At 39.1% G+C, this 10,578-nt stretch overlaps 1 protein-coding gene across 1 annotated transcript; it reads left to right on the forward strand.

Moving 5' to 3' along the window:
• Positions 1–212: 212 nt before the first annotated feature.
• Positions 213–1,513, forward strand: LOC110806203 (uncharacterized). Its single transcript, XM_022011839.2, has 2 exons — positions 213–922; positions 1,017–1,513. The coding sequence occupies exons 1-2, from the start codon at positions 299–301 to the stop codon at positions 1,089–1,091; spliced, it is 699 nt and encodes a 232-aa protein (XP_021867531.1). The 5' UTR covers positions 213–298; the 3' UTR covers positions 1,092–1,513.
• The last annotated feature ends 9,065 nt before the right edge of the window (positions 1,514–10,578 follow it).

Genomic DNA, 10,578 nt, shown 5'->3' on the forward strand with positions numbered 1-10,578 from the left:
TTCTAAATGGTCGGACAAACTCATCGGGTTCACTGGGTCGGATTGAGAATTGACACCCCTAGAAACGACACAAAGGTCACATGTTGCGACCTTTATCATTTTCGAAAAAATTATATTGTACTTTATTTTCCTCCGATCCTCCCCTACAGGCCATATCCCTATACTATATAAGTACATGACAAGTTCGCAACAAAACCCACGGTAGATGCTTGCATATCCAAATTCCACAATTAGAAAGCTATTGAATTAAGTAAACTATTACATTCAGCAGTGAGTAGAGTGAGCTGAAGAAGTGAGGATGGAGGATCAGAACGAGACGCAGATAATTAGCTTGAAGTTGCTTGTCGACACAAAGGTGAACAAGGTCCTTTTTGCTGAAGCAGGGAAAGAGTTTGTGGATTTCATCTTCCACATTATGTCTTTACCACTTGGAACTATTGTCAAGTTTCTGAACCAGATGTCGATGGCGGGTTGTCTTGGTGAGCTCTATAAGAGTGTTGAATCTCTCAACAATCAGTACTTCTACTCAGATCTCAACAAGGAATCTGTTCTGAACCCTAAAACTGTTGTTAATGTTCCTCTTTTGTCACTGAATGAGGCTCCCAGCACTCCAAATAAACTCTATGATTGTGGCTCATCCTGTGGCTATGTTACTTATGTCCATGGGATAAAGTGTCCCCATTGTCGCCAGGGAATGTGCAAAGAGTTGGTGTTTGCCGGGCCAACAGGTTCCGCGAATACAGCCGCATCGCGGAGCAGTGGAAGTGAGGGGTATGTGAAGGGGGTGGTGACATACATGGTGATGGATAACTTGGAGGTTAAGCCTATGTCAACCATTTCTGGGATTACTTTTATTAACAAGTTTAGTGTTAAGGATATGTCTTCCTTGGAAGAGAAAGTAGTTCAAGTTGGTCTCAAGGAGGTGAGATTAATTTTGCTTAATTAATTTTTGTTTTGTGTGATTAAGTATTGTTTAATTTTAAAGTTGGGTTAAATTTTGAATTGAATTTGTGCAGGGATTAGCAATTCTGAAAGCGTCGATGGAGACCAAAGCTGTCTTGACTCTTGTTTTCCTCGGAAACAAGGTCTAGAGTTACTCCTCTCCTACTGTGTTAATTTGCTAACAAGGTTGTAATATTTTGGTTGTGTTCGTAGACTGAAGTTGGTGCTGTTTAATTTGCCGAAGATGATGATGATGATGATGATGGTGTCTTAGAAGTAGTTAAGGTTGTTTTGCTGAAGCTTATGTTGTCAATTAAGTAGATGAAAGTGTATGTTTCATGTTTTTGGATCTGAAATAGCCTCTGGTGGTGCTTAATTATTAGTAGGGTTAATCAGGCTTGTAATGGAAACGGTAACGCTAATGCTATTGCTATGTTAATTCTATGTTAATTAGTCTCTTGTGGTGCTTAATTAGTAGTAGTACGTGTTAATCGATCTGTCTTGTAATGGAAACGAGAACGCTAATGCTATTGCCTATTGCTATGTTATCTATTGTCATGGTGGTTGTAAATTCTCTACCATATTCTACAACTTTAATTCATTTATTTTTTATTTTCATAAATCAATTGGATTGTCCGTTCTTATAGCCGATCAACCAAAAGAACTCCTTACTTATCCCATAATGTTTATTACAGAAATTGAGAATTTGATCTGGCTGACTGGCTAGCAAGTGAACTATAATGGTACGGAGTATAACCAAAGTTGACATATATTTATTGCATTAATTTTAATTGTGTTGTTAGTGTGTTCTTTACTTCTTTTGCCTTGTACTCGTAGTTGGATGGTTTCAATTTCGTAGTGTTGAGTTGAGTCAAGTAGGTCGTTGCTTGTTTCCCGAGTTTGGTGGTTAATGGTTGGATGTCCTTTGTGTGTGTGGTTATTATTGTGGAAAGCATGGGTTGTGGGTTTGGGTTTGGGTTTAGGTGTGTGTACTTTTTTTGAAGGAGTTTGTCAGGTCGGGGTTAGGATGAAGGGATTCGCAAATACGATGGTGTAGGGGTGTTTATGGTGCTTTTGGTGCACTGGTGTCCAAATGACACGCGTCACATATAAAACGCAGATATCTTGTTGAATTCGGAGAAGAAAAGAACAAACGTTATTTTTTTGATAAAAAAAGAACAAACGTTGTTCTTTTGTTAAAAAAAAGAACAATGACTGTCCCTTTTTTGTCGTTCTTTTGTTTTTCGCTCCATTTTTCTGGTGTATATACCTTCTTTTTTATAATTTTCGAATCAGAATTTGTGAAGAGGAGAGAGAAAAACTATGGAAAGGAAAGAGAAACTGTGAAGAGGAGAGAGAAAGTAAAGGAAAATTCTCAGATATTGGTTGATTTTTCTACTTCAATATCAAATTCTATTGATTCTTCTTCTTCAAATTTGAATTCCTCTGCTGATAATCCGATTTGTGAAGGTAATTTTTCAATTTTTAAAAAACGAATTACTTATTTATGATGATTTTGATTTCCATGTTCATTATTTTCATCATTTCAATTTATTTTGATTTTTTTGATCATTTCAATTTCTGCATTTCTCAATAACCTTGATTAATGTATTTTGATTCTATATTTTGATAATTTTGATGATTAATGTATCTTGATTATATATTTCTGATGATTTTGATTTCTGTTCTTTTTTCGATTTTATATGTTCTTTTAGTCTTATCTTTTGTTCTTTTATATATTGGTTCTCGTATATGTATTAAGATATTGTAATAATACAGAAAATAATTATTGAACATGTTGTTCTTTTTTGCTTTAGCTTGTTGTTCTTTTTTGCTTTAGCTTGTTGTTCTTTTGATATTACACACTTCAGATCAAATTGTTCTTTTACCATTTTTGTTGTTCTTTTCTCTTTTTTGTTGTTCTTTTTTCACATGGTTAAAATAAGTGTTCTACATGATATGTTCTTTTCTGTGATTTATAATGTTATTTTTCTTTACTTTATTATGTTCTTTTATGCTCTATTGTTGTTCGTTTTTTTATTGGTAATGTTGTTTTACATGGTTAAAATAAGTGTTCTACATGATATGTTCTTTTCTGTATTTATTAAGTTCTTTTTCGTTATTTATAATGTTCTTTTTCGTTATTTATAATGTTCTTTTATTTATAATGTTCTTTGAGGTTCATCCTCTTATTGTTCTTTTGAGGAATTGCTCTGTTTATTCAGCCTCTCTTCTTGTTCTTTCAGCTGTTTTTGAAGATTTAACATCATTTGTTGCTGGTCAAGTAAAAGCTTCATTTGCTCTTCAATACTGTACTTTTTGAAAAAAGAACAAACATAAAAGAACATTAAGATTTATATCTAATAAACATAAAAGAACAGAACAACAAAACCCAAAAAAAAAAAAAAAAACAAGTGCACCGTTCTTATCATGAACATGGCTTGTATTTTTTTCTCCTTCCCCCTCTTTTTTTTTATTTCTTTTATTTTTCATTTTCTATATATATAATATTTTTCATATTGGATTCATAACTTCTCATTTTATAAACACATTCTTGAGAGAGAAAGAGGAGAGCTTTTAGTTTCTCCCAACAAAAGAGAGATTTTATGAGAGAGAAAGTTCAAAACAAATTTTCTCCTCCTTCTTTCTCTGAAATGTGATTTTAATTGAATTACATTTACAAAAAACTAGTTTATTAAGCGAAATACTATTTCAATTTCGCTATTTTTTGAATTTTTTTTATTCATTCAAAGAGGTTTATGCTGTTGATGAAGGTGCATCGGGTGATTAAGGTAAATTTTCTCGTTCTTAATTCTATGTTCTTTTTAAATTTTAATGTTCTTTTCTTATAACTTTCTATTTATGTGGCATCAAAATAGTGTGTTCTTTTTTAGAATCAGCAATTGTTCTTTTTACATATTTATAGTGTTGTTTTCAGATATTTTTTGATAAATAAAATAATGGAATTAGAACATAAATTGGTTGAAAAAGAACATTTCCAGAACTTAAAAGAACAAGAAAAAATATAAATCTGGTTTTAAAGTTCATCAAAGGTTCGTCGTTTTATTTTTTAATTAGAACATACTGTAAATTAGTTGGAAAAGAACATTTCCAGAACTTAAAAGAACAAGAAAAAATATAACTGCTTTTTATATTTGTACCTTTTGTCTGATTTGTCAATATCAGTGTTCTTTTTGGTTTTTTGCTAATGTTCTTACTTTACTTGTTAATGTTCTTTTCTGATTTATTTTCTCTGTTCTTTTCTTTTTTTTGCGATTTTTATGTTTGCTGCGTTTTATTGTTATTTTTGTGCGTTTTTGGGCAGGTGCATAAAGAGCACCGTGCACACCCCTGTATAATCCGAGCGTTGGAAGGGATTGGGTTGTAAGGGTGATTTGGTCTTCTTGAAGTTTAATTGGTTGTTAAGTTTAGGGTTGTAAATTATAATGAATTGTTTTCTTGTTGTAATCAAAATCTATATCCCTTATTTGAAGACGGCTTGTTATAAACTATATTTTGAATTATGAAAACGTAAAATACAAAAACTAAATTACTACGAATTAATCTCTGTCTTTATGATAATATTAGCCTCCACTATGTTGTTGATGGATTTAAAGTTAATCGATCTACCCCCAAGACTCACTAATCACGAATGAAATACAACAAATTCAACCATTTTCATGAACATGTATTTTGAAAGAAACTGACATTCTGAGAAATATGAAAAACGTAATTAGCATTAACCTAATGCATTAGATTAAATAGAAAATCAATATGACTGTTACTAAAGCTAAGTGTTAAGTCTTGATTAATAATATATAGCTATATTACCAACTCAATAACTAGCCAAACAAGCTCAATGCTCCACTTCTCCAAATAACTCAAGCTACCTCATATTTAATATATGAAGGATATGTGTATATTTAAAGACAATCAAAATATCATATTTCTTCCACGTGGGAGAAAACTCTTACACACATAAGTTGAAGACTACTGTCAAACACTGCTCCGTATAAAAATCGTAGGATTCATAGCATGTTCACCGGCATGAATTCTCCTTTGTTTGAAGGGAAATTTAGTTTGGTGTACTCATTATTTAAAAGGTACCAGGGCAATTTTAGTGGCTGTAGGTGTAGCTCTTGGGCATTTCACCTAGCTCATAAGGTCGTTTCAACCTCTTGCTCGCAAGGCCGCTTCCATTTTTGTCCTTTGTTGATTAAGTGTCACATTAGTGGAGATGATTTTACACCTTTTTGATTAATAACACTTTGATAGATGGTTAATCTTAACCCGTACGGGTTCTGGCCGATAGGGCAATTTTAACTTGAAAAAACATTGACACTGTATATACTTTGTACATAGACTCATAGAGAGTATAAAATTATACTCCGTACTCATGTAATCATGTTCAACCCTATCGAAAGCATGATACAAAAGTTCCATAAACAAGTTATCTAATATCTATTGTTGGGGTGTTAAAATGGGCTCACCATTTTAACCCAAAAGCCAATAAAATCCACTCAAGCCCAATATCCCTTACAAGGCCTCAAAGGCCCAACAAGGCACTATATATACCCCTCAAAGGGCAAGGTAAAAGAGGTGATTCTCGAACCCTAGAGAAGCCACCCTACTCTCTCTCCCCTAAACACCTCATTTTATACATCAATTGTACTGACTTGAGCGTCGGAGGCTCCGCCTCGGGGACCCCCCCCTTGGCCCGGAGTTCATCTTGCAGGCACCGCACGAGACCGGAACTCAAGATACCAAGGACGCTCCTACTATCGTTTCAACCCCGAAACAATTTGGCGCCGTCTGTGGGGAGAGAATACAATAACCCATGAAGATCCACTCTTACATGGCCACTGTGTTCAACCACACGAAAGTAAAAATAAAAACCCAATTTTGTTCGGCCAAGATCTAGCCATCTCGTGCACTGCATCTCAAAGGAAGGAGGTCTTAGATCGGCCAAAACTGCAAAACCAATGGGATAAAGTACCAAGCACATATCATTTGACTCAACAAATAATAAATGTTAATTGTTGCAGTGTTGCAGTGTTGTGCGGCCCAATGGGCGAGTAGTACTGCACAAGTGATTGATTATTTGTTGACATAATTAGTCACAAATGATTAAAGCAAAGTTGTATCCAAGCAGCAAGCTGAATCAAGCAATTAGTCACATTTGCCGACAATAGCACTAAAGCGGTCAATACTTTCCAACAAGATGAGAGGCAAAACTCAATTCGCAAATGAAGAAGTTGGTATTACTGCAATTCAGGGACTCAAAACTCGGCAAAGAGGAAAAGCCACCAAACCATGTGGAGACATAATTCTGTAACTCATAACCGAGTTCGGTACGAAGCCCAATGTCGAGGGCAGCGCCGAGAACACCAGCTCTCAGAACAGAACCCAGTGCAGAGCATATAAGTATAATGCCGAGCACAGCAGCTCCGAAGCTCGGTGTCGAGTTTAGAAACTTCCCGAAACTCTTGGCCGAAGCTCAGCCTAGCAAAAGCAAAAGCAAGTCAGTGTCGAGGTAAATTGGGTAGGCAAAAGCAAACAGAGGCAGAGCACCGAAGCTCATTTCCATGGCCCAGTTGCAAGCTCAAAGCTAAGTTTCTCTATAAATTAATGTGATATTTATGAAATCATCATTCTTTCTTATACCATAACTAATTTGGTTTGCTAGAAAACTAGTACATTTATGTTGTTTGTCATTTATACACTGTTGTTTGGCAGACCTCATAGTTGAGTTCATATTAACCAACTTGGTCGTGAAAGCCACTACAAAGGAAACTTTATGACTACAACTCCAACTGATGCCTACAAGGTGTTTGTGAAAATGCTTGAATTAAGCTCAACAGCCGCTTCGACTGTGCATGGAATGAGTGTCATCACCGAGCAAGGTCCCGAGGACCTTCAAGGTAGATAAAAGCTACATTCGCAAAGTCCGCAAGGATCCCCGAAGCTCGGTGCCGAAGTAAGTAGTCGCGAGACAGTATGCACCGAGCCAAGAGCCGAACATGGTGACCTATCCAAGGTCACTGACTGTGCATAACAGCTCTCTAGCTCAGAGCCGAGCTCAATGCCGAGGTCATGACAATCTCCCGAAGATGGCCTCCAAGGTCCACCATAGCCTCCCGAAGGCCTAGACAGGACTTCACGAGGTGAACCGAGCCTTGATATTGCTGATAGCACAAGCTGATAGCACGAGCTCAATCTAGTCCATATTTCTCACTTCGTACTCAAATGAGTACCGAAGATCAGTGCTCAGGGCCGAATACAGCCGCCTAGTCTTGGTGGATAGTGATGATAATATAAAACCAACAAAGCAAAATCAATGGCTACCAAGCATGGTGTCAAGCTGACCTCCCAAGGTCTGAAACGAAGCTCCCGAAGCTCATTACTGAAGCTCATTACCGAAGAGCATGACCGAGCATAAATGCAAGAGAGTATGCCGAGCAAAGTAACAAAGCAGCTACTATTATCTTGCAAAGGAAAGATCCCGAAGCTGGGCGCCGAAGCTTGGTGTCGAGCATGGAGGTTCCCGAGCTCCGCATCGAAGTGCCGTCAGCAAATCGACGCCGAAGCAAATTGGGTAAGCAAAAGAAAGCCAAGGCAGAGCTCCTGAAGCTCATTACTGAAGCTTATGGCCGTAGCTCATTGTTGAAGCTCACTGCCAAGAACAGCAACTCCAAAGCTCAAAGCCGAGTTCAAACGCCGAAGTACAAACGGCCTAACGTCCTTCCGAGGTACGAGAGCCACCTTCACCGGAAGAACTCTGAGCGTATGAACCACGAGCTAGATGTCAATCTACTACGGAGGAGACGTCATGACTACAACTGCAGGTGACCTCCCGAAGAGCTTCCTGAGGTCCGAACAACTTGCTGAGGTAAATACTTAACGGTCCAAAGGTGGGGCCACGGTCCAAACCCGCGCTCCCAAGGCCAAGGTCGGTACCGAGGTCAATACCTACCTTATCCAATACTACTCATAAGTCAACCAAAACTCAACTCATGAGTGGGGGGCATGATGAGAATATGTATCGGAGAAGCATCTCACCTAACCATGAAGGAAATAATGCCCTTGGTCCAAGTATGCATTCTATGTTAAGTCTAATAAATGCGGTTCAGTATTAATTAACAAGTTAATAATTCAGTGAGATCAAGTGAGCTGAATGCCTAGCTAGAGGCCGCTTCAGTTCAAGTGGAATTAATGATATTAATCCACAGCTTACTCTTGACTGAACCCGTAGGGTCACACAAATAGTACGTAAACGGATCAAGTATTTAATGGCATTAAATACTCCATCTATGAATATTCGGAACTGACGGATCTTGGTTTCAGTGGGAGCTAAGATCGTCACAGGCAAGAAATGAATACTCCGGAAACGATGATATTGCCGGAAACGGAAATATGGATCGTATCGGAAATATGAATATTATCCAAGTCGTAGATGTTGCCGGAAACGGAAACATGGTACGTATCGGAAAATATTATTGGAAATGGAAATATTACCAGAATCGGAAATATTACCGGAAACGGAAATATTGTCAGAATCGGAAATATTGCCGGAATCGGAAAATAATTCCGGAAACGGAAATATTAAATATTTGTTCGAAACGGAAATTAATTCCGGAATCGGAAATATTAAATATTGTTCGTATCGGAAATAGATTCCGGAAATGGAAATTTAATCGGAAGCGTATCGTACGAATTAGCATCGGACGAGGCTTGCCGGACGAAGGCCCAGCACGAAGCCGGGGCCATCGCCCAGCAAGCATGCGCACCACAAAGCCCAGCCAAGGCAGCGGCCAGGCCTACCGCAAGGCAGGCCCAGCGCGCGCCAAGAGGCCACGGCTGCGTGGGCCGTGCCGCGCGGGCTGCTGCTCGCACGCGCATGGGCAGCCCTTGTGGCTGCCGTGTGTGTGTGAGTTTGTGCTCATGCGTGATTCCTGAATCTACAAGAGTCAGTGTATGATTAAGTTTCTATTCCTAATTGGATAAATTAATTAAATAGAATTCATGTAGGATTCTAATTCCAATTAATTCGCATCCTACTAGGATTACGATTCCTTTTCCATAACTCTATAAATAAAGGCCTAGGGGTCATAATTTATACACAAGTTTCAAAGTATTCAAAAGTGAGTTTTTTGAGAGAAAATCAAACACACATCTTGCTCAAAAGTGCCGAAATTTTCTAGTACCTTAAAGGCGATTCTAGTTGGTCAATCTTAAGGCGGATCCGGACGTGCTGTGGACTATCTACGGAGGGACGACACTTGGAGTCCTAAAAGACTTGTTCTTGTTCGGTTCGGGCGCAGCTAGGGAGGGCACGCAACAAAGAGTATGCATCTAAATTATGCTATATGATTATGTGTAAATAATATGTTGTCCTGGGTTAATGGTTGTTTCCGCATGATCTATGTAATGTCATATGTATCATAATGACATTACATAGATCATGCCGAACCCAGAATTCTCAAATTCGAAGCCTAACTATGACTTTTCGAAGGTTTAATTTTTCGAATGCAAAATTTCGTAAATTTAAGATATTAAATTAAATATTTGCTATTCCTGTTGATAAATCTTGAATTTTTGATTGACCTACTGCATATGTTTAACAAGTTTGAATGCCTAGTCTTGTTAATTATGCAATCTAATTTGTAATTATGATTAATTTGTTGAAAATTAGAATAATTTAGAATTAATTTGATTTTCATAATTAATTGTAATTTAATTAGAAACCTATGATTAAAAACCACCATAAAAATTGTAAATTTACGATAAATTTTAAATTTTTATGACCTAGACTTGAATCCATATCAATCGGAAATCAATTGGATAATAAATTTTCGATTTTTCGCCCTAAAATTATGAAATTAATAATATTTATTAATTTGTCATTAATTTTAAATATAAATTTTAAAATTTTATGCGATTCGTTCAAATAACTTGCACGCACGAAGCAATGGACGCTTCGTGTTACCCTTAAGGGGTGTTGTATAATGCGGGCATGCGACGACGAGCAAGGGAGCTCGTCGCCCGTGCGGCACGAATGCAATGAGCAAGGGCGTAGTGCACGAGCACAAGACAGCAGCCCTGCCTTGTGTCGTGTGCCACGAGCAATGAACGAATGGGCATGGGCGAAGGGCGAGCCAAGGCAGTCGCGTGTGGGCAGCAAGCGAGCTGCGCCACAACGCGCGCTGCCTCGCACAAGTGCGCGCAGCCTCGCGCGCAGCGAGCGCAAGCTCGCGTGCCACGAGCGCTGCGCCCAGCACTGCTCGCGCGCGCAGCGCGCGATGTCGCTCGCCCAGCGAGCGATGTCGCGCACCAGCGAGCGATGGCTTGCGCGCGCAGCGCGCGATGTCGCTCGCCCAGCGAGCGATGTCGCGCACCAGCGAGCGATGGCTCGCGCGCGCAGCGCGCGATGTCGCTCGCCCAGCGAGCGATGTCGCGCCCCAGCGAGCGATGGCTCGCGCGCACAGCGAGCGAGCCAGCGCGCCCAGCGAGCGATCTCGCGCACGCACTGCGAGCGATAGCTCGCGTGCGATGGGGCGCTGTGCGGAGGCTTGCGATAGGACAGCAGCAGCTATGCGACGAGCGCATGGGCTGCGCGCACATGGCCAGCAATGGCTG

The sequence above is a fragment of the Spinacia oleracea genome, chromosome 1 (assembly GCF_020520425.1).
Source record: "Spinacia oleracea cultivar Varoflay chromosome 1, BTI_SOV_V1, whole genome shotgun sequence".
Lineage (NCBI taxonomy): Eukaryota > Viridiplantae > Streptophyta > Magnoliopsida > Caryophyllales > Amaranthaceae > Spinacia > Spinacia oleracea.

Bases quoted from the DNA above. Each gene is read 5' to 3' on its own strand.
- LOC110806203 (XM_022011839.2), top strand. From the start codon at position 299: ATGGAGGATCAGAACGAGACGCAGATAATTAGCTTGAAGTTGCTTGTC. The intron at 923-1,016 runs GTGAGATTAATT...GAATTTGTGCAG, and splicing joins TTCAAGTTGGTCTCAAGGAG to GGATTAGCAATTCTGAAAGC.